Below are 24,188 nucleotides of genomic sequence, written 5' to 3'. Positions count from 1 at the left end.
TGGAATAAGCTGCTTTGATTAGAAGTGAGCTCTTTAACATGATAAACCATGAGCAAGTGTCCATCTTCCCTGAAACTCCAACTTCCTTTTGCTAAGTGTAAAGCACATATTTGAGTCATGTATTAAGATAACTAAGCTTGTTGAACACAACAGTTAATAATGTTTTTTAATATAAAAGTTTAACTAATAGCTTTGGAAATAAAGATCTCCTAAAAGGGCATAAGAAATATTTTGTTTGCTACATAGGAAAAGGAAGAAAGAATTAGAATTTGTAGCTAATTGCTGATCAATCTTAATGGACTTGCTCATTCCATCAGTGCAACAATCAGGAACAATTTTGGGATATCTGCAATGGAGAATACCATCTATATCCAGAGAAAGAATTGTGAAGTTTGAACAAAGACCAAAGACCAAAGACCTTTAATTTTTTTTTAAAAAACCCTTTATCTTATTATGTAATTTTGCTATCTCTTATACTTTATTTTTTCTTCCTTTAAGGATATGATTTCTCTCTCATCACATTCAATTTTGATCAATGTATACCATGGAAACAATGGAAAAAACTAACAGACTGACTTCTGTGGGGGGGTGTAGGGGGCGGGGGTGGGGGAGGGAAGCAGGGAAGCGATATTAGAGGAAAAATCGTAAACTGCAAAATAAATAAATAAATAAATCTTTTTTTTAAAAGAAGAACATCTGGACCAAAATTTATGCAGAGGCTGTCTGTGTTGGTAGCAACACAGTTTTGAGGGTTATGAGATCCCTTCTAAGGAGGGGGAATGATACCAAAGTTTAGAAAAAGTACCGGACATAGGGTGGCTAGGTGGCGCAGTGGATAAAGCATTGGCCCTGGAGTCAGGAGTACTTGGGTTCAAATCCGGTCTCAGACACTTAATAATTACCTAGCTGTGTGGCCTTGGGCAAGCCACTTAACCCCATATGCCTTGCAAAAACCTCAAAAAAAAGAAAAAACAAAGTACCAGACATTTCAACCAATAAAAAGTGGCCAAGGAAACATTAGTAGCTATGGATCCTTTGCCCATTTTTATATTTCTATCAAATCTTTGTGGGAATAATAGATACATCTATTAAGAGCATCTTTGAGGGGGGTGGCTAGGTGGCACAGTGGATAGAGCACTGGCCTTGGAGTCAGGAGTACCTGGGTTCAAATCTGGTCTCAGACACTTAATAATTACCTAGCCATGTGGCCTTGGGCAAGCCACTTAACCCCATTGCCTTGCAAAAAAAAAACCCTAAAAAAAAAGAGCATCTTTGATAAGAGCATGAGAAGGAAATGGGAAGGTTAAAATGGGCAGCTAGGAGACAATAGATAAAACATCAGGTCTGGAGTCAGAAATATGTGAGTTCAAATCCAGCTTCAGAAACTTACTAGTTGTGTGACCCTGGGCAAGTCGGTCCATCCTGTTTGCCTCAGTTTCCTTATCTTTAAAATGAACTGGAGAAGAAAGTGGTGACACACTTTAATATCTTTGCCAAGAAAACCCCAAATGGGGTCACACTGAATCAGACACAACTGAAGAGCAACAACAAAAAGATTTTTATAATCAATAATCTACAACAGTTGATAACTTTATGGTCACACAATTGACTTAAAAGCAAAAAGAGTGCATGATCCTTTTCTGCTTCTTGTTGTTTCATTATTTAAAAAAAAACATATGATTCTGTCTTTTACACTCCTCATGGTCCCCCCAAATAGGGTGCCTTGTTATTTGGCACATGAAGCATTCCACCTTCCGTTTCATGCCTTTGCATAGCTTGTCATCTTTGCCTCTTAGAATTTTGAGTTTCCTTCAATGTTCAACTCAAATGACTATTCACAAGGCTATTCTTGATACTGCTAGCTGCTAATGTCTCCCTTGCCAACTCATATTTATTTGATGGGTTTTCTGCTTTATATGTGCACATGTCTCCTTCAGGAGAAGATAACCTCCTTGTGATATTTTATTACTATTTTTTGTTTTTTGTATCCTATGCTTCAAGCAAATGGTTTCTATATGGTTGGTCCTTAATAAATGCTTTTTTATTGTTTTGATTTTATTCTAAAGCACAGAGTGCTGACAAAAGTTTTTTTACTTTAGCGAAGTTGTTTTTCCATTGATATATTAAAATCATCTAAGAGTCACTGAAAAATTTAATGGCAGAGATGACTTTGATAACTCTGAAAATTAATGGATAAAACTAGAAAATATTTGCTTGCCAGAGTTTTTTGGGTCCATCATGAAAGATGTCTGAAACAGAATCCAAATGAATGAACTTTCTTGAGCTTAGTGATTAGATCTTCTAAATTCTTCAATTTGCAAATAGCATCATACTGGGACATTGTAAAGCTTGCCTACTAAATCAGATATATATACACACTCAAAACTCCAGTTATCCACATTAAAAAAGTCAAGGGGTAGAAGACTACTTAGTTGTTGAGACAACAGCATGAAGTTGAATGGACAAGTCATGAAACTAGTCTGAATATTAACTCAGTCTGAATATTAATTCAGTCTGCTGAAAAGCATTATGCTAAGTGCTGGGGTTGCAAAGAAAGGTTAAAAAATAGACCCTATCTAACAATGAGAAAGACAACAAACCAACAAATATATAAAAACAAACTAATTACAGGATAAATAGAAGAAAACAAAGACAAGACATCATATTGAAGAGAGATTAGAAAAGGCTTTCCATAGAAACTGAGATTTTTGTTGAGATTTAAAGGATACCAAGAAAGCCAGGAGATAGTCCCAGCCAGAGAAAAAAGCCTGGAGCAGAGACATGGAGTATTTTGTTCATAACAGTTAGACAAACTGACTCCAGAGCTAAATAGTGAACTAGAATGCTTTTTGGGAAATTATGCAATGATTTAAACAATCTCACAATTATATTTGAAATGAAAACCCCATTTGTTCTACCAATATTCCATGAAGATATATGATTGAATCAAGGAACAGCACAATTTCACAGTAATAAAAAATGCAGGTGACCTAAAGGATCCTGATGAACTAAATGCTGTATTAGAGTAGACTAGCATCACAAGAAAACATTGAAGCAATGTATAAATGGAAGAGGTGGTGGGGCAATCATATAAAGAGGACTAGCAATAACAAGTGTATAGTCACTGCTAATATAATGCCAAGAGATTTAGAAGAAAGCTCCAAATATATTGGAAGGAATCCCTTCCAATAAATCCTGGGTAGATTTATGGAGGATATGGCAAGAATTATACAGGATAAGAAGTCCCAAATGGATTTTGATCTGCATCAATGGAGAACATATTCTCCTCAATGAGATCACATATTTAAGGTTTATGAAATGTGGTTGGGAGGAATTAATGTAAATTATAGGTTATTAAAAATAAAGTTGGGAGGGAACTTTGAGATGACCTTTACCAACCTCTACATTTTATAAAATAAACAGACTTAGAGGGATTTAGGTGACTTGCCTAGGGCCAAGACAAAATTTCAGTCCAGATTCTCTGATCTAACCCTACTTAGAACTTTTTCATACACATTGGGGTTAAAATAATGTATGAGGTAGAATGTCTACTGCAGGTGATGGGGCTCACTGGAGAGAAAGATCCTTGAGGGAAATGGTTTTTTTAGATTTTTGCAAGACAATGGGGTTAAGTGACTTGCCTAAGGTCATACAGCTAGGTAATATTAAGTGTCTGAGGTCAGATTTGAACTCAGGTACTCTTGACTCCAGGGCCAGTGCTCTAACCACAGGACAACCTAGCTACCCTTAGGGAAATGTTTTTTAAAAGTATTATAGACAATGTAATAGGAAATTGCTAAGAGGGTTGAGAGAATTGCTGTTCGGTAGGGAGGGCTCAGCTGAGATTAGATGGCATGAATTTATAGGAGATCCACAGTTCTGTTCTTTTCTCAAGCTATGATTAGCAGCTCTGGAGGTTGTACAAAGATTATGGGTAGTGGAGCTAAACAAGATTGTGATAGCAGACCTTCAATAATGAATGGAATTCAAGGGATGAAAGATAATGAATGATGAAGTTGCTGACCTTTGCATTGACTGTGTAGGGAGGCAAATGAAGACAAAATAGGAGTAATAAATAAAAGAAAAAGGCAAGGATAGAGAGACCAGAGAATGAAGACGGATGGGAAAGGGTTAGTATTAGATCAGACACGAAAATGGGGTAAGGTAAAGATGAATTAGTAGAGAGCAAGTAAACACTGAAGAGGTCACATAAGAAAGAGGTTTGTGCCTAGGAAAATAGTTTAGAATTATAGGTGATAAATGGAAAATTATAGGGACAAACCAGCCATACAAGAGATAGAATGTTCAATAGGTAGAGATAATTACTGAACTAGTTTCCAGGCTTTAAGCAACATCTAGATCCAATTAGAGTGGTCTTTTATAAGTTGCCAATTTAGAAATCACAGATGGTATGGCATTTTAGGTAGTAGTCACTCTTTCATAATGCAATAAATAATTACCAAATGTTCTAAGGAATCTCTAAGAATAGATAAAAATAGTCTATATTCTATTATATTACAATTTATTAAATTACATGTAAAAATAGTTTACAGTATTATGACCATTTTAGCCAAACCCTCTAAGTTTGTCTGATGTCTGATAAATGCCTCAATTTGCTAAGGGTTCATTGGTAAAGTACTCTAATACACATGGGGAAAGCACAATGAAATGTAAGCTAGAGTCAGAGCAAAGAAGGCAGTCTCTACTAATAGATTTCTTTTTTTCTGTAGTATAGCATTGACAGGATGCAATAAATCAATTCATTTTATAACTACAAGGAAAAGGATGAGAGAAACTTCAACTTTTGCTCAAGTTAAAAGAGAAGTCCTTTGTTCCTCAGTACCAATAATTAGCATTTAAACCACACTTTAAAAATTTTAAATCTTGTAAGTGTTATCTCATTAGATTCTTACAACAACCTTATATCTGGACCTTATTTCTCCCATTTCATAGATGTAGAAACTGAGACTTAGAGATTTTATCAATGGTCACCCAGATTGTATTAGAGGCAGTATTCAAACCCATGTCTTACTAACACCAAGTCTAACATGTTATGCACTACTCCTTACTTGGATGCACCCCTGAACTGACTAGATATTCTAAGGTCATCTGGTCTTTAGAAGATTATCTGGGATGAATTGGCTCAGGACTAAAGGCCCTACAATCTTCCTTTAACTGAACCCATACTCCTAAGGTTGAGCCCAAGTTAAATTACCTTGTGGAGTTAGGTGGAATAGTGAGAGCTATCTGCCCATCTAGTGTTTTGTTTGACTTTACTTGTGAAATTGTATTCAGCTTGTTAAGCTTGCTTCCCAAAAAATTCACTTCAGTTTGTAGTCAAATTGATACCTTCAAACAAATGTGCAGTCTGGACCTGGGCACCATCTGTGCTCCTCTAGCAATCTCTGAGTCAAAGGGAAAATAAGAGAAGAGTGATTTACTTGAATAATTTTTTCAAAATTCTAAGCCACCACCATGTTTCACTCAGTCTTCCAAACATTGTGGTTATATCCCTAAGCAACTTTCCTAGTGAATTCTGAATGATTTCCCCAGAACCAGGTTTTTTTTTTTTTTTTTTTTTTTTTGCATCTTGAATCATGTTGCAGAAACTTTTCCTCTGTGTGCTCCTCCCTTTTTAAAACCTCATTCCCTTTCAGGTTCCACCCCTAACTTGACCAGGGCCCACAGAGCAAACCATTCTCCACCCCCTTTTCCTTCCTCAGGATTAAAGTGCCACCAGTTGTCTCTAGTTCACTCTCTTTTCTTTTAGCCCTTGTAAGGGCAAGAAGAGTTGAGTCAGCATCCTGGACTTTTCAGTCCTGGAGTGGGATTCGAGGGGCACCAAGGTAGTCCAGATCCCACTGTAGCCCCCTTCTCAGGGGGACCAGTTGGCAGAAGAAAGAAAACAACTAGAATAATGGAGAGCAACTGGTAAGAATGAGTGTCTTTGGAGAAGAACCCAACTCTAAGGGACTTGGACTGGGAACATTTCAGTATTGAGATTCTATGCTCATGGTAATAAAACATGGAAAGGTGTGTGTGTGTGTGTGTGTGTGTGTGTGTGTGTGTGTGTGTGTACACAAGAGTATAAACTCAATAAGGTAAAAAATATGCAGATCAGTATGAAGTTCTGAAGAAACAATGAAATGAATAAACCATGTTGGAACTGGACTTATTTCTTCTGCCAGGCAACAACCCCCATTTCATCAAACATGTCTTCAAGTCCTAGTCTATAAAAGAATTCTGCTAAGTCTCCCCTTTATGCCTTGCTTTTCTTTTACAGGAGGATTCCATTTTTCTTCTTCATTTGCTGTTTCCTGGGGCCTTGGACATCTGCAACTGTCCAGCGTTACCGAAGTAAGTGTTTTCATTTTTCTGGCAGGTATGGGAAATAGAGACTTGGGATGGGTGCAGAAAACATGTTCAAGGTATTGCTTGTACCTTTCATCTAGTCAGGAGTGAGTGAAGAAGGTTGAAGATGATGAAAATAATAGCTGACTTTTTATACAATGTTTTAAGGACTACAAAGCCCTTTCCATTCATTATCTCAGTTGATCCTGTGAGGAAAGTGTTATAGTTTCTCTAATTCTCATTTTACAGATGAAACTGAGACAGGGAGGATAAATTTCATGGGGAGCTAGTGAGTGTCTGAGCTAGAATCAAAGTCTGATTTTCCTGATGCTGAGTCCAGGGCTCTAAGCACTTATATGAGGTTGCCTTTCTTATTTGAGGACTGAGAGAAAAAAGCAGTTTTCTTCCTAACTTTCCCTTGCGATCCTCTTTTCAGGGTGAAGGGGGTGCCAGGTGGTTGATTCTTTTCTAGTCATGCTGAGTTTAGACCTGAATCCCTGGCTGTAATCACATTTTTGCCAAAAAATAAAACATCTACTTAGATGGGCTCAGAGAGAGGCAAATGAAGGGAATACTTATTCAGACCTGTTTTGAAGCAGTCCTGATCCCTTAGTAGGTGACACATAGCTACATGAAGAAAACAGAAAAGAGTTTGATGAAATATGGTCTTCTGGGAGTCCAGGGCTCCCCCTACAGAAGTTAATCCACAGTTGAATCCCCAGTTCAGGAAAACCCAAGAATATTTCAACAGTCAAGAAAAATGGATTTCATTCCCTCCTACCCTCAGTAGCGTCTAACTTGGATACTTACTATACTTTCACACCCCATTTGAGTAAATGTTTAATTTTCCTGTTTGTCATTTTATCCCCCATCGCATTACCACCTCTTCCCATATTAAAAAGAGAATATTTGACTAGTAGACCCAGGTGTTTTAATTATCCCAACATGAATCCATTAAAATATATGAATCCTCCAAATCAATAAAGATAATGGAGTATACTTGATCCCTTCCCTAATGTCATTGTAGGAAAAGGAGATTCTAAAAGAAGGTGAGGTTGCAAAGGACTTCACTATCCAGTGGCTACTTGAATTGGCCTTGGGCCATTTGGTGGTTTTCTTACAATTTCAAAAATTTTGTTGACTTAATGAATGGATTTAAAAAAAAATCTAAACCACCAGAAGATTTCCAACCAGGCTTCTGACACTGCACCATTCAGTACATGTTAGTGTAACTGTGCTTCAAAATGAATGAATGAATGAAAAAAAAACCTATTAAAATCTTTCTACAAGCCAAGCACTGTGCTTAGCAAAGTTATTTAAGAAGCCCACTCCCTTTCATACCCTCATCTCCTCCAAGGTAAGAGTAATGGAGAATTTGTAAATTAGAATCCATTGCATTTTATATTTAAAGCAAATCCTAATAAACTCTTTGGTTAAAAGAAGTCAATCAGATTAACTTTTGTCCAAATCTCTGCTACAGCATTCAATAATTGTAAACCAACTTTAAGTAAGTAATTTTATTGTAAATAATTTATTAGCTCTTAATCATGATGCAGCTTCAATTGTAGATGAAGAATTAGAATGATCATCTTTCTTTCCTGCAGGGTTCCCCATCTCCTCAAGTCCTAATCCTGAGAATGACCTTTGTCCACCAGTCAGGATTGGCCAGGATGATTTACCAGGCAAGTGGACATCAATCTTACTGGAAATTTTGAAAATGGCTTTCTAGAGTTTATTTACCTGCACTTCTGATTTGTGAAAATAATGGAACGCAATAAAATGAATCTGACTAACAATCTTTTCTTTCTTTTTTTCTATAGGATTTGACTTAATTTCTCAGTTTCAGGTAGATAAAGCAGCTTCTAGAGGAGCTATCCAGAAAGTTACAGGCTCAACATCTTTACAAGTGGCTTATAAATTGGGAAATAATGTAGACTTCAGAATCCCAACAAGGTAATATTTATATCTATTAGTCAGTGGTGTTTTGATTTTTGTATATACCAAACCACATACTCTTAGCTTAATTGGACAATTCAGAAGTTATCTCTTGCTGTGTAACATTCTATATTTCTATATACAATTACTATAGTCAAATGCAGCAGGAGCTTTCCCATTTTTAATTTCTTTCTGTCTTTAGACAATAAATATGCTTATTTTTATGTAAAATCTATGCTTTTGTTTATGTGATTATCCATCTATGTTAATATATGCTCAGTTTTTATCTGAATATATATATATGTATATATAAAACTCTTCTCTATTTTCAAAATGTATAACATTAGTTTCCTTTGGAGGGTGGGGTGAAAGAGAACCAAAACTCAATGAGACTATTATAGAATCAGTTCAGGAAGTCTGCTTATTCCCTTGAGCTAAGTTATTCTATAACATGTCTGGTTTTGACTGAAAGGACCACTGTGCAGAGTGTTTGAGGTTAAGCATTCATTCAATAGGCGCCACAAGTGGTTAGAAGTGGGTTACAGAGGTGCTGTTCAAACAGCATAGTGCTGAAACACAGCACTTTCCTTGTCCTTTACAAGTCCCGGTAACTATGAGCAAACAAAAGCAACTAGAACAGTGACAATAGCAGCAGTAATGAAAAATAATTCTTCATTAGAATAAGGACCTCCTTACCTAGAAGCAGGCCTTTTATTTTTTAAATTATTTGTAATAGATGTATTCTTATGCATCTGTAAGTTGTTGATGGCACCCTTGTTATAAAATGAGTTTTCAATTGTTAGTGATTTGGGCTCGTTCTAAAATTACCTAACATTTGATACATCATTATTTTAGTTTTAAAATGAGGTATAGGTTTTATCATGTTTTAACTACAATCTATAATTTAGATTCACGTGGTAGCTTAATATGCAAAGGATTTGTTAGAAATGATAGAAACTTTTTAACTAGCTGAAGGTTAGAAAGTTCATCAAATGTTAATTGTAATAATTTTTGGAAAAAGTTAAATTTCTGATTCTGCTTGCTTTTATCTTTATGTTTTTCAACCTACCCACTTACAGAAGAAAATTTTTTTATGTCTGGAAAAATGGAAATTTATAAGGCACGATGATAGACAAAGCAACATTTTTTCTCTTTGCTTTATCTTTATTCTTAAATATGGAAGTGATTAAGTTAAAAACCTTTTAAGACCTCTTTTTTTTCCCTCTCTCTTCCAAATGAAATAATTTGTGTTAAAAACATCACCAATTATTACTGGTGACTGGTTTTTTAGCTTGATGATTAAAGAATTGATGTATACATTGTGAGTTAAAGTTGGACCAAATTGCTCTGCCCAAAACCTTAGTCACCAGCCTTTGTCAATCATATATTATTGCAAATGCCCAGATTCATCATTAAGCAATTTTTATGGGTTACCACATATGTGCAAGACAAATACCTCCCTCTACTGCCTTGTTAAAAAAAATCCAGGGGTGGGGTGAATTGCATATGTGAGCAAGATGAGAAGAACATATTAGGAGAAAATTGTTGATAGAATCTTCAAAAATATTTTCTGAACTTACAAAAGGAAATAAAGAAACTATTTCTTTAAAAAAATCTTTCTACTTATAATATTCTTCTCCTAATCTTATTCCAGATTTATGGGATAAGGGATCTTGAGATTGTGTAAAATTTATATTTTCTATTCAATTTGCTTCCAAGGTTAAATTGACTTGTATAATTCTGGGAAGAGACAACTCTGGTTATACTGAGAAAGTGTGATCTCTCCTCTAAAGGCAACTTCTGTACTGTAAGATATTAGGCTTATATAATCTTTTTAGCAATATTAACAGATATTTTTGTAACATTTTATGATTTACAAAATGTTTTCTTCATAACAACCCTATGGGATAGTAGTTTGAATATATTTTTAGTAGTTTGACTATTATTATCTCAATTTTACTGGTGAGGTCAGAGATGTCAAGTGACTTTTTTTTTTTTAACATTCATAGAGATGAGGTAGAAAAACCATACTGCAAAAAGAGATCTTTGGGTTTCAAGTTCACTATTCAAAGAAAGAGAGGTAGAAGGCTCCTTGTGGGAGTGCAGGACACAAATTTTGATCTAGGGATACAGTGCCTATAATGCTTTTCTCTTCTCAGCTTTCAACTGTGTGTTAAGGAAGAGCATTTCTATCAATAATATTTTTCTAGGGAAACATTTAAATTCTCTCACTTTCTGTGACAATTAAATTAATTTTTTTTCATATGAACTCAACTTCATGGCTAGCTAAGATCATCAATGAATATATAAAGGATCAAGGATTTTTTTTTTCTTAAATTCCAGTGTTTCTTATTCCAAGTAATTTGGTGCAGATGGTAATATAATAAAAAAATCATTATGGAATAAAATGCTTTTAAACTCTTAATGCTGCCAAATTTACTTTTTATCTGGACAGCATCACTGCAATAATGCAATCTAAGAAGTTCCCATAAGCTAATGAGATTGAATGCTATTAAATTTATGCAGGTATAATTTGGTGATATTTATCTTTTTAATATGATCTACATGATTTAATATAGCCATTCAGTAAAATAAATATTTCAAAAAATTTTTCCATGTTTTATATTAAAAGTCATTGAAAAAAATGTTAATTCTAGAGTCAGAAGGCCTAGATTCAGATTCTCCCTCTTCTACCCACTAACATTTTGCCTGAAGGAAAGTCATTTAAATCTTTTTGATGTGAAAAAGTTGGACTAGATGTTCTTGAAATATGCTTTCAGCTCCAAATATATGGTCCCATATATAAGTGTGACATTGTAGAAGGCATAGTGAGCTGAAGATCTATGATCATATTTTTATTATCTATGTCATATTTTCATCATGCTCATCATTGGTGAGCATAACATGGGTTTTTAATAAATGCTTCTTGATTTGAAGCTTAGTCTGGACCAAGATGGACCATGAAAGTACTTGTGTTACAGAACGGATTGGAATGCCCTAGAGCAATAGAATCATAGACCAGGACCCTCCTCCCCCATCCAAAAAAAAAAGATAAAAATAATGAAATAAACACAGTGAAACTTAGATTTAATCATATTTTTTTTTAGGGTTTTTTTTTTTTGCAAGGCAAATGGGGTTAAGTGGCTTGCCCAAGGCCACACAGCTAGGTAATTATTAAATGTCTGAGGTTGGACTTGAACCCAGGTACTCCTAATTCCAGGGCCGGTGCTCTATCCACTGTGCCACCTAGCCGCCCCTTTAATCATATTTTCTCAAATGAGGTTTTAGACTTTTCCTTTTCTTTTCTTTGTTTTTCTCTTAGACAAGATGCTTGGGCCTGGTGATTTTTTTCCCCCTCCCTAATAATTCCTTAGGCAGAAAGTGTTTAGTGAAGTTATTCCTGAGTTGACTTTGTCAAAGTTGGTATCCTTGTAACACACTCAATGAGTCGAACAAGTTAGACAGATCTTCCATCTTAATAATAGTGAATTTAGAAAATTAGAAAAGTTAATGGAGATCATTTTTGTTATCCCACCCTGGCAGAGTTCTCATATTTAAACCTTATGTATGGTGGGGAGAAGAGAAAGCTTCTACAAAGAGGTGGTATTAGCAGTGGGTCATACTTACAAATGCCCAGATATATTTTGTTTTTTTTTTGATAAATGTGTTCTTGAAAAGTATTAATTTTAATTGAGCAATAATGATCAATTTGGAGAGATTTTGAAAATATATATTTTTTTAATTCTACATATTCAATTTTCTAATACATTGGTTTTATAGCTTCATAGGATTTAGAGAAGGAATGAACCTCAGGGATAATGCAGTAAAGATATAATTAGGCTGTTGGTAAATGTTTAATTATCAGCTTTCCAGAAAAAAAAAGACAAATCAAGATGTACCCATGACACAATTTCAAATTTGATCTGCATTATTGACATTTTCTTTATCATTTCTTAAATCCAGAAATAAACAAAACAATAAATCAAAGCTTCATTAGTAGCATTTGCTGATTTCCAATGTGTAAATGTTCACATTGAAAATTTAATAGTTGGCTCTCAGGTTCAAGGTGACTGTAATACTTCCCTCAAAACATCTTCATTTTAGAAATGAAAATGAGGTATGTAAGAGGAAGAGACTTGCCTACCAAGATGATGTAGATATTAAATAGCAGATCTAAAATAAATATAATATTCTGAGTCATTCTGTCAATCACTGAACATTTATTAAGTATTAATATGTTTGGGGTGGCTAGGTGGCGCAGTGGATAGAGCACTGGCCCAGGAGTCAGGAGTGCCTGAGTTCAAATCCAGCCTCAGACACTTAATAATAATTGCCTAGCTGTGTGGCCTTGGACAAGCCACTTAACCCCATTTGTCTTGCAAAAAAAAAAAACTTTTAAAAAAGTGTTAATATGTTCTAGGCAGTTTATCTGGTAGTACAGTGAATAGAATTCTGAGCCTATAGCTAGGACCTGAATTCAAATCCAGTCTCAGACACTTGCTTATTTAAATCACTGTTAAATGGGAATAAGAACAGGAGTGGTGGGGATAAGATGAAGTAATATTTATAAAGCATATTGAAAACCTTTACATGCTATATAAATGCTCTTATAAATAAATGTTCATGATTTTCTGGAATAATAAATTATATAATATATCTAAACACATTTGACAGATGAATAAATTTTTCCAAAAAGAGAAAACAGTTAAAAAATCTGTAATAAATTTTTTTATTCTTCTTTGGCTCCAAAATGTGTTTTAAAAATGCACAGCCGGGTGGTGAGGTGGATAGAGCACCGGCCCTGGAGTCAGGAGTACCTGGGTTCAAATCCAGTCTCAGACACTTAATAATTACCTAGCTGTGTGGCCTTGGGCAAGCCACTTAACCCCATTTGCCTTGCAAAAATCTAAAAAAAAATGCACAGGATATTAAATAATTTTGCCATCTCTGATATTTTATTTTCTCCTCAAGGAGATGATTTATCTCCCAACACATTCAATTTTGATCAATGTATAGTATGGAAATAATGTAAAGATTATCAGACTGCCTTCTGTGGGGGAATGGGGGGAGGGGGGTGGGGGGTAAATTGTAAAATTCAAAACCTTACAGAAAATGATAGGTAGAAACTGTTATTATATATAATTGGAAAACAAGTAAAATATTAATAAAGATATACAGGATAAATGATATGAAAGAGATACTAAGAGTTCAGTGAATGATTAAGTGAAATTGAAAACTATGCAACAAATAACAACAATAATAAACATAATTAGTTTCTAAGTATAAACGAATAAAAAAGAATACAACATTAGAAACATAAATCTAAAAATATTATAGAAAATAACTGCTATTTTTTTGGTTTCTGGATAGAAGCACAACAGCCCAATAATAATTCCAGAAGAAGGTCAAGTGTTCTATTATTTCCTAAATCCTACAAAGCATCAGAGCTTATAGGAGACTGTTGTCTTACTTAGCTGAACCATTATGAAAGCAAAACTATGAAAAAAAATAAGTCAGTCATTCTGGCAAGGTAGCTAAGACTCTATGCTTTAAATTCTCTTAGTATGGGTTGAAATTTTGCTGAAGTCATTTTCAACTCTAGAGCTAGCCTTTCTTTGTTACCCTGTACCCTACACTCCCTTATATGTTCCTTTGGAATGATTTTTAAAAAAAATGATTTGTCAATGAACTGATAGGAACACTTGGTCCCCATTTGTGGCTGCCTGTAAGCCATGTGACTTTGTACAAGTAAGGAGTCGTCAAAGGGTGGTGGAATGAGCTTTTTATTGTGAACAAAGAGATTTGAATTGTAAATTAACTTTTCCTATGACCTTGGATTTATTGCTTTACAACTCTTGGTATCAGTTTCCTAATTTGTAAAACAGTGTTTGATTATATCTTCTAAGTCTCTTCTTACACCCATGATTCAAAACGCTGAAGAAGGCTAGGTCATTTTGGCAGCATAAGTGATTAAGATGAAGTTCCTATGAAACTAGAAAACTGACAAATATAAGATAAAAAAAATTTCTAGTACAGAAGCTTCCTATTTTCACAACAGATGATTAGGGGAGACTAGGTGGCATAAGGGGCGGCTAGGTGGCGTAGTGGCTAAAGCACCGCCCTGGAGTCAGGAGTGTCTGGGTTCAAATCCGGTCTCAGACACTTAATAATTACCTAGCCGTGTGGCCTTGGGCAAGACACTTAACCCCGTCTGCCTTGCAAAAACCTAAAAAAAAGATGACTGTACTGTACTGAATTGATAAGGCCTAACTCTTTGTAAGTTCTTGCCATATTTGCTTGACTAATTGAAATATTATTGCAACAAATCAAATATATATTTTCTCATATAATTACCTCCCCTTTTTCCTTGACACTTTCACTTGAAAAATGGATTATTAGAGATAGGGGAGGGTGGTAGGAGTGCAGTGAGGTCATTTGAGTCCCTGAACTCTGAACTACATTCAAAATTCAGCAATGATAATTGATCTTTGAGATTTGCTAAAGCTCAATAGTAGCCTATCCCTCAATTATACAGTAGACAATAACAATTAATTGCAATTTAGTTTTCCTAAGATTTCTTGTTCCTTAGTCTTTCTTTGATGCTTAGAAATTGAAAGACAGTCTCTTAGTAGAAGAACCATAGTAATCACATTTCATAGAATCACAGAGTAAGTTGGAAAGGACTTCAGAGACTGTAAAGTTCAAGACAAATCAGAATAAGAATCATTCTCTGCTATCACATAGTTGTAGAAGTCTTTGAAGATATCAACTGACTACCTCCAGAAGCAGCCCATTTCATTTTTGGTCTACTGTTGCTGATAAATTAGCAAGAAATTTAGAATTTCCTTTCTTTTAAGTTCAAATTTGAGGATTTAAGAGGCTTTGTATTATTCAATGTCAACATATTTTATCCTTTAATACCATAATAATTTTCTGGTACAAAGGGGGGTCAAAAATTTTTACACAGTTTTTTTCAGCTCGTGGGGTTGTTGCACCCCTAGTCTCCTCAAGTGGAAGGGATAACTCTGTGAGAGTGTGTGTGTGTGTGTGTGTTGTATTCTTTAACACATATTTAACTGATTAAAATTTTGGTAGTTTTTCCTAAAAGAGTAGATTCTTAAACCAGTGGAGATGATTTGAATTCTTATTTATCTTGCTAACTGAGTTGAAAGTTGCTGAGAACTTTGTAGAAGTATACAATCTAGTTCCTGAAACAGAGAATAAATAGCAGTAACACTTTGGATAGAATAAATGGTGACATTGTTGGAATTCCTGAGACTTGGGAACACCTAGCCATCCTTGGCTTGGAGAGTGGTGGCTTTTAGATGTTCTCCAAAACTTAGTATTAAAATAGAAGCATGCTTGGGTTTCTGGAAAAGCCTTTATTGAAAGTTGTGAAAGGCCAAACAGTGAAGGTTAAGATTCTTAAACTACAGTCTTTCTGTTAGCTTGGAATATGGGGAACTACTGAAAACCTATAAAGGAATTATGGAACTCAAAATAAGATTCATGTTTACTTTTTTTGGTTCCACCCAGACATTTGTATCCCAATGGACTACCTGAAGAATACTCCTTTTTAACAACTTTTCGGATGACTGGAAACACTCTGAAAAAGAACTGGAGCATCTGGCAGATACAAAATTCCTTGGGGAAAGAGCAAGTTGGCATGAAGATTAATGGCCAAACTCAATCCCTTGCCTTTTCCTATAAAGGCATGGATGGCAGCCTCCAAACTGCAGCTTTTTCAAATACTCCTATTTTGTTTGATTCCCAGTGGCATAAAGTTATGATTGGTGTGGAAAGGAGAAGTGTCACTCTCTTTATTGACTGCAAAAGGATTGAATCCTTACCCATAAAGACAAGGGGCAAGATTGATGTGGATGGTTTTGCTGTTCTAGGAAAGCTCACGGATAATCCTCAGGTTTCTGTTCCGGTGAGTACAAAAATCATATATTTAAAAAAATTTTTTTAATTAGTTCAACAAAAAATATTCTTCAAATATCTTTGATAAATATAAATTTTTGTATCATAAATATGAATTTGTGTCTCTGTTGCCTGAGTTAATTAACATTGTTCTTTAAAGTTTCCAAAGCACAGCATATTTGCACATTCATTCATATGTTCATTCATTCTTTCTTTCATACATGTATGCATGAATTCAGCAGGAAGGCATCATAGTATGGTGAAAAAACTCTGGACTAAAATTCAGGAAAGTTGGGATCACTTCTTAGTACTTTGGTAATATTCTGAGTAAATTTCAAAATTCAATTTACACATCTGTAATATGGATGACTAAAATGAGTGAAAAGCATTTATCAGTCAAGCATGGGGTTAAAGTCTGGAGATATGAATACAAAAAGAAGACAATCTTTGTCCTCAAGGAACTTATGGTATTATAGAATAGATAATAGATAAAAGAGAGCAATGTCATAGAAGGGAGTTTTAGTCTTGGAAGTCCTGAAAATGGCGAGTCAAATAATAGAACAGATCATTAATACATCCTTTCCTGTAGCCTATAGATGGTGATGATTTGATTTGATTGTAGTTGTCTCAGGAAAAGGCAGAAAGATGGGTGAGATGGCAGGTAGAAAATGTCAAAGTGAAGTTAGACAACACTTAAAATTTGCACAAAAATGGACAAATCATCAGTTTGCTTATTCATAAAATAAGGAGATTTTTAATGTCTTTTCCAACTCTAAGTCTATAATCTTAGGATCCTAAGATGACAAAAGACTTTTAAACAATATTTGACTCAGGAGATTTGTAGTCATAAAAGTAAAATAATAATGACTACTATATAGTTTCTACCCAAATGACCATGTAATGCCATTATTTTAATCCCCAGCAAATTTAGAGTGAAAGCACCAATCTTTTAAGACGATTTTTCAAAATTCCTTTTAATATCTGGAGTTTTTTTAAAGTTAGGATCTGTGAATTAATGATTGGGTCATTTGTGTGCATCTGCATTTACACTTTTAAGTTAAAAACCAAAACTGTAAAACTCATACTCCTGTGACCAGAAATTCTGAAATACCTTCTCTGAACCTCTATAAAGAAAATAAGTTATCAGGAACTGCAGTAATGGAACTGTTCAAATAGCTTGTTTCCCAAGAAGAATTATGATGAGTGTGAAGGATAGTGTGAAATATCTATGTTCTGTGATGGACAGGAAGCAATTTGTAGCTGCCACATTTCTGCTCTGGCTTGTAGACACTTGAGAAAGCATTTCCTCAACTAATGAATTATTACACCTCAAATAGAGAGGTTAGAAATTTGATGGCAGCCAGTCCTGTGGCACCTTGCTGTTTTCAGCCACAGGCTATCTAGACTGGTTATTGCATAACAGAGTCAAATGCAGGCTCCCCACAGTCACAAAGTTCAATCTGGACCATAGTACACAAGCTGTATGTGATCTTTTGAGTCTGATGGATTTCAGTCAGTCAAGGAGTATTTATTGATAAGCTACTATGTGCTCAGCAAGTATTAGAAGTCAAAAGGCATAGTCTATGCTCACTTGTACTTAGCACAGTGCTGGTGCATAGTAGGTACTTAATGTGTTTTTTTTTTTTAGTTTTTTTCAAGGCAATGGGGTTAAGTGGCTTGCCCAAGGCCACACAGCCAGGTAATTATTAAGTGTCTGAGGTCAAATTTGAACTCAGGTACTCCTGACTCCAGGGCTGGTGCTCTATCCACTGCACCACCTAGCCGCCCCCCCTTAATAAATATTTATTGAATGAATGAATGAATCAAAGAATTTTCAAGTAATTAGATAATACCAACATATAACAAGCAATTAAATAGGTATAAAACAAGGTGTCATTTTTGAAAAAATCAAGTTCTTAATGTAATATTATTATGAGTGAGATAGACCAGAGAGAGGTCAGTTGCAATGTTTGGACCATGAGATCATGGGAAACCAGGATTACTGTGCTGACAGTGGCGATGAAAAAGAAGAGTGATATATGAGAGAGGTTTTGGAGGAAATTTTAAAAGGATGTGGAAATTGATTAGATATGGGAAATCACTTAGATGGAAAAGTCATACAGACTCTAAGTTTTCACATTTTGACATCTGAAACAGTGGTGGTGCCACTGAAGAAACAGGAAAATTGGAAGGGAGACCTGGTTTTCATATGGAAATGGTATGTTAGATTTCAAAAAACATTGCATTTGAGCTATCATTAATGAAAGGACCTTATATATGAAATATATATTTATATTTCATATAACATGTATATAGTTTATTATATACAATGACCTTTGCTTGATGTTTTGGGAGACATAAAATTAGAAAAAAATCTCTTTTCTCAAGGTGCTTATAATTGCTTAGTGGTGGTAAAAAATATATACACTATTACTACATAGATAAGAAGTTGTTAACTATATAATAAAAATAGAAACAAAATATTACACAATCAAATGAGATAGCATGACTCCAGCTGACTGGGGTAAATGAAATGTTCTTTTTTAGAACAAGGCATTTGAGTTGGACCTTGAAGAATGGACTTTATTTCAATAAGCAGAGAAAGGGCAGGGGGTTGGATTATACTCCATGTTTTGTTTTTGTTGTTGAGTTGTTTCAGTTGTTCTGACTCTTTGTGACCCCGTTTGCGGTTTTCTCGGCAAAGATTCTGGAGTGCTTTGCCAATTCCTTCTCCAGTTCAGTTTATAAATGAGGTACTGAGACAAACAGGATTGAATGACTTGACCAAGGTTGTTGGTCACCAACTGTTGACACAGTTGTTATTGTTGTTTTCCTTCATTCTCAAAGAAGACCATAACTTCGGGGAGGTTATGACATGACATGCGAGTGGGTTGGTTTTGAGTGAGGGGGTGCTGTGCTAAGCCACCAGCTTCATCACAGAGCAGTCTGGATTCAATGGTTAGATGTGTATCAGGACAACTGGAGATGGCCTTGGATGCAGTGGAAGACCTGGGCTTTTTAAAGCTAGATCTTTTCCAAGTCACAGTTTAATTGAGGCAATACCCAATTAGTCATTAAAGTTAAGTAAGAGAGATGAGGCAAAGAAACCAAGAATGACTACCAAAAAAAGAAGGAAAATATTTGTTGTCAGGATAAGACTCCCAGGGTATCTCAGTGATTAAGACAGATGAGAAAAAAAAAGAAGCAAGGAGTCTCTTTTTGCTTAGTTCAAAAAAAAAAAACCAAACCAAAAACCTAAATCAGAACAATCTGGGAGGGAAAGACTCAGGGTTTCTGGTCAAAACAGAAACAATTGCTATTTGAATTCACTCTGAACCAGTCAGGGTCCAGACAATAGCCAAAAGAACTTAGCCTGAGGGTCATTGCTGTCTAACCAAGGAAAGCCCGAGTGATTTGGGTTCTCTAAACCCAAGAATCTTACCAGGCCTTTGGGCAGAGCACCAAGTATAAGAAGAATTTGAGCTCAGATCTTCCTGACTTCAGGTCTGGAGCTCTATCCACTTCACCACCAAGCTGCCCTCTACTCTATACAACAAGCTGTAAAATTTTGTTGGAGTTTAGATAAGTTGGCATTCAGTGAGGGCAGCAGGAGAAGTTGGAGATTTCATGGAAGAATTGGAAGTTGAAAGGTTGGGAGTAAGGAAAGAAGGGAGGCACTACAGGTGAGGGGAACAATATAAGTGTGGGAAAGAAACAGGAATGAGAAAGGGATTTGACCTGAAGAACAAACAGAGGGTAACATGCTAGAAAAAATAGGAAATTAAGTTGGATAGGTAGAATAAATCCATATTATGGATAACTTTAAAAATCAACTGGAGTTTAAACATCAAACAGCAGAGGTAGCATTGAAATAATCAAATTGAAACTTGTAAGAGGCTTTAAGAAAGGTGAAAATGAAATTTAAGGGGCAAAGTAGTTTTGGGAGGCATTGATATAGAGATGGTAGCTGAAAATAGACATGTTGTCCAAGAAAGAAAGTGTTGGAAAAAAAGAACAAAAGGTCACATTAAGTTTGAAAATTTGAATTTGAAAAACTGAATTTGAAAATTCAGTTAGTGAGTATATGTTAGGGGTAAGAGGAGGAAAAAATGCATTCAAAAGGGTCAGAGAAAAAGGAGCCAAAAAAAAATGAGAACCAGAAGAATATAGTGAAGAGAGAATATCAGTGATCAGATATTCAATAATTTCAAATACATCAGAGATATCCAGAAGAATGAAGAAAGAGAAAAAACTATTGGATTTAGTAATAAGGAGGTCATTTCTAAGAAAGTAGCTTCAGTAGAATTTTAACTGTGTACAGAATATAGTAAAAGTTCAACCCAATTCAACAAGAGTTGGTCAAGAAGCCACAATGTTCTTGGCATTATGCTAGATCCCACAGAAAGGAAGTAAGAAAAAAAACAACCAAAAAGCGTACTGCTAATGAGTTTCTATTTCATGATTGTTCAAGAAACAAATCACCATATTGCTGGGAACTAAGGAGAGGACTGGTGAAGCAGAAATGAAGACAGCAGGCATAACTCTCATTATTCTTCATCATCATCAATCAGATCCATTTTGTTCTGCCCAGTTACATTGACACCATCAGACTTTATACTTTTCACCTGAATTATTGAAGCAGCTTCCTAATTGTTCTCTGTTATGAATTGACTCATAACTATAAAAACTTAGTCTAAAGTGATTAAAATATCTTTTTATTAATTAATTTTTCTGCAGAAAAGGGCCTTTTCCCCTAGTGGGAAAGGCCCCCAAATTGTGGCAATATCTAGTCTTTTTTGCAGTTTGAAAAGACTTTCTCCTCCCCGTGAGTCAGCCATTGGTCAGAATGAATCACTTCCATTTTCTAATGTTTTCCCTGCCCTGGTCATTATACTGATGAGCACAGGAGAGTGTACAATAATCTGTATAGACTTCGTTAAGCAGGTGCACTTGCAGAGGACAGGGACCCTAAGTCAACCTTGACTAGTTGGAGCTAGTGTTTGACCTCCACCTGGGTAACAGGCTTAATGTTGGGTGAGGGGACCTCACTTAGCTCAGTGATTGGTAAGGGCAATTTCTTTTGTCTTATACTCACTCACATACCTGCACATTGGTACAACAGTCACAGGCAGACCTCAATCTTTGTAATGGAGATAGATAGATACATAGATAGAAAGATAGATAGATAGATAGATAGATAGATAGATAGATAGATAGATAGATAGATTTTAAACTAACAACCACCTCTTATAATCTGTGGAAGTCAAACATCCTACATTCCTCACATTCTCTCTACTTACAGTCTTACTTTTTTCAATATATTCTTTTAAATTTTTAAAATTTATTTTTTTGGGGAGCCATATTTGTGATTTTATTGTCATAGGGAACTCTTAGTGAGGACTGACTCCTCTGCAAATGAGAGAGTCGCCTGGAAGTATGAAGAAGTTAAGTGGCTTATACAGGGTCAACACACATACACACACACGTACATATATATTCATATGTATACACACACATACACACACACACACACACACACACACACACACACACACATATATATATATATGTTTATATGAGTCAGGACTTGAACATAGGCCTTTCAGATACTAAGACCAGTGTGATATCCACTGTGCAACACAGACTCTTCCAACACATTCTAAACAACAACAAAAAAATTTAAAAATTGATGATTTTTTTTTACATTGAAATATTTTATTATTTTAAAATATTTTATTTTACCAATTACAAGTAGATTTTAATATTCATTTTTATTAAAATTTAATATTTTAAATTTTGAGTTTCAAATTTTCTCCCTTCTCCCACCACTCCATTCCTAAGATGGTAAGCAGTTTGATATAGGTTATATATGTGTAATCACATAAAATACATTTCCATATTAGTTAAGAAATGAGAAGCAGGCCAAAAGAAAAGAACTACCAAAAAATCCAGAAACTGAAAATAGTGTGCTTTGGTCTGCATTCAGAATCCATGGATGTGAATAATATTTTCCATCATGAGCTGAGAACTAAGTTGATCATTATTCAATGTTGCTGATACCATATACAATGTTCTCCTGGTTCTACTTAACTCAATAATATAATTTTCAATTATCCCTTCTCATACCTTATCCCTTGAAGAACTCTTCCTTATAATAAAGAAATAGTTAAGGAAAAATGAAATAACACATTGATACCATCTGATAAAGAATATTTCATTTTGCATCTATTGTCCATTAGTTTTTTTTTTTTTCTGAGAGGAGTGAAGCACACTTCACTATGAAACTTCTTAAGTTTCAATTAGTCACGTATCTTCAGTTCATTCTTTACACGAGTAGCAATTAACCTTTTTAAAGGGTGGGTCAGATCCTATCTTTTTCCTTTTCAAAAAATGTCAGTGGTTCCCTTTTGCCTTTAGGGTCAAATGCAAATTCCTTAGTCTAACATTTAAGCTCCTTCACAATCTGACTCGAATCTACCTTTCTAACCTTAATTCAACCTTTTTCTCTTTATACATTCTGTATTCTGTCCAAATTGCAAATTGGATCAGTAGTTGTTTCTTTACCTTGTCTGCTTTTTATAGAACAATCTCTATATCTAATGAATCTGTAATATCTCTTATTGATAGAGTCAATGAGGATTTATTGAGCTAAGTACCCAGAATTCAAATAAAAGCATAAAGGCATTCCATGTTCTCAAGGAGCTTATATACTAATGAGAGAAAGACAATACACAACAGGGAATTGAAAAGTGAGACGGGAGAAGGTAGATTAGAGAAGTGAGAAAGTAGCTTAAAGAAGGTCAGGGAGAGAAAGGAAGAGAGTTCCTGGAGTCAAGAGTGGAGCTTAGAGTGAAATGAAGACATGCTTAGCTGGCCATTTCCTTTTAGGTTGGAAATTCAGGGAGGAACTAATTCACAAGAAGGGACCACAGGTGTGGACTGAATGACTAGTGTGAGAAGTCCAAGGTGGATTGAACCCTAGGTGAGGAGGTTTCTGTAGCCTGTAGGCATGGCAAAGAAAAAACAGAAATGAGAGGTAGTTCCTAGAGAGAAATGAATGATACTGTGCTTTAAAATTCAAACCATTTTCGCCCTTTACCTTGTCTTCCTTAATCTCCTGAACTACTAATTTAAGGTCCATCCCTCCACTGAATTCGATTGTCTCTGAGTCTTTTTACCAGATCTGAAACCATGATGGTATTACCCTCAGATTTCTTATGGCATTTACTCCCTTTCTCTTTACCACTGTCTTCCTAGGTATCTTACTTAGGTATAGTTTCCTCCAGTCTACTAAATTTTGAGATTCTTAAAGACAGGGATTATATTTCTAAATTTTGTGGACTCTATTCCTTTACTGTGTACTTGCATTTTTGTGTATTCTGTGTACTTAAGTGGTGGTTAAATGGATTTTAATTAAACAATTATGACAACAAATGAAATAGCTGGTGGGGGGTAATAAGAACACATGAAAATTTTTCAAGAGAGGCAAGTATCATGTTATATCTGAACGAAAATGGAAAGGAACCAGGGAACAGGGAAAAGCTGAAGATGCTAGGATGTGTAAAGTGGGAGTAAAGTGAGATTGTCAGTCTTGGAGTTCAGGTCCTAGGAAGGCATGGAATCACATGATCAAATTAAAAGGGTGATTTGAGAAAAGTAGAGATATTTCTTTTTTTATTTTGTTTGAACTTTTCTCCAATTACATGTAAAGATAATTTTCAACATTCACTCTTTTTTTGCCTTTTTTTTTTAACAAGACAATGAATGAGATTAAATGACTTGTCCAAGGTTATAGCTAGGTAATAATTAAGTATCTGAGGCTGGATTTGAACTCAGGTCTTCCTAACTCCAGGACCTGTGCTCTATCTAACTGTGCCAACTAGTTGCCCCCATATTCATTTTCTAAAAAAATTTTGAGTTTCACATTTTTTTTTTCACTCCCTCCCTCCACTTCACCTGTCTTGACAATAAGCATTTGA

General features: G+C 35.1%; 1 protein-coding gene across 1 annotated transcript in view; it reads left to right on the top strand.

The window, feature by feature from the left end:
- Nucleotides 1-8,222: 8,222 nt before the first annotated feature.
- The window catches only part of COL9A1 (collagen type IX alpha 1 chain), a 122,121-nt gene continuing 106,155 nt past the window's right edge, over nucleotides 8,223-24,188 (top strand). The window contains exons 1-2 of the mRNA XM_074190189.1: nucleotides 8,223-8,304; nucleotides 15,823-16,219. Coding sequence (XP_074046290.1) covers nucleotides 15,878-16,219 — 342 coding nt within the window. The 5' untranslated portion in view covers nucleotides 8,223-8,304; nucleotides 15,823-15,877. The remainder of the gene's footprint in view (nucleotides 8,305-15,822; nucleotides 16,220-24,188) is intronic.

Source organism: Macrotis lagotis, chromosome 5 (assembly GCF_037893015.1).
Source record: "Macrotis lagotis isolate mMagLag1 chromosome 5, bilby.v1.9.chrom.fasta, whole genome shotgun sequence".
In the NCBI taxonomy this organism is placed as follows: domain Eukaryota; kingdom Metazoa; phylum Chordata; class Mammalia; order Peramelemorphia; family Peramelidae; genus Macrotis; species Macrotis lagotis.
This window is presented reverse-complemented; position numbering and strand designations above follow the sequence as displayed.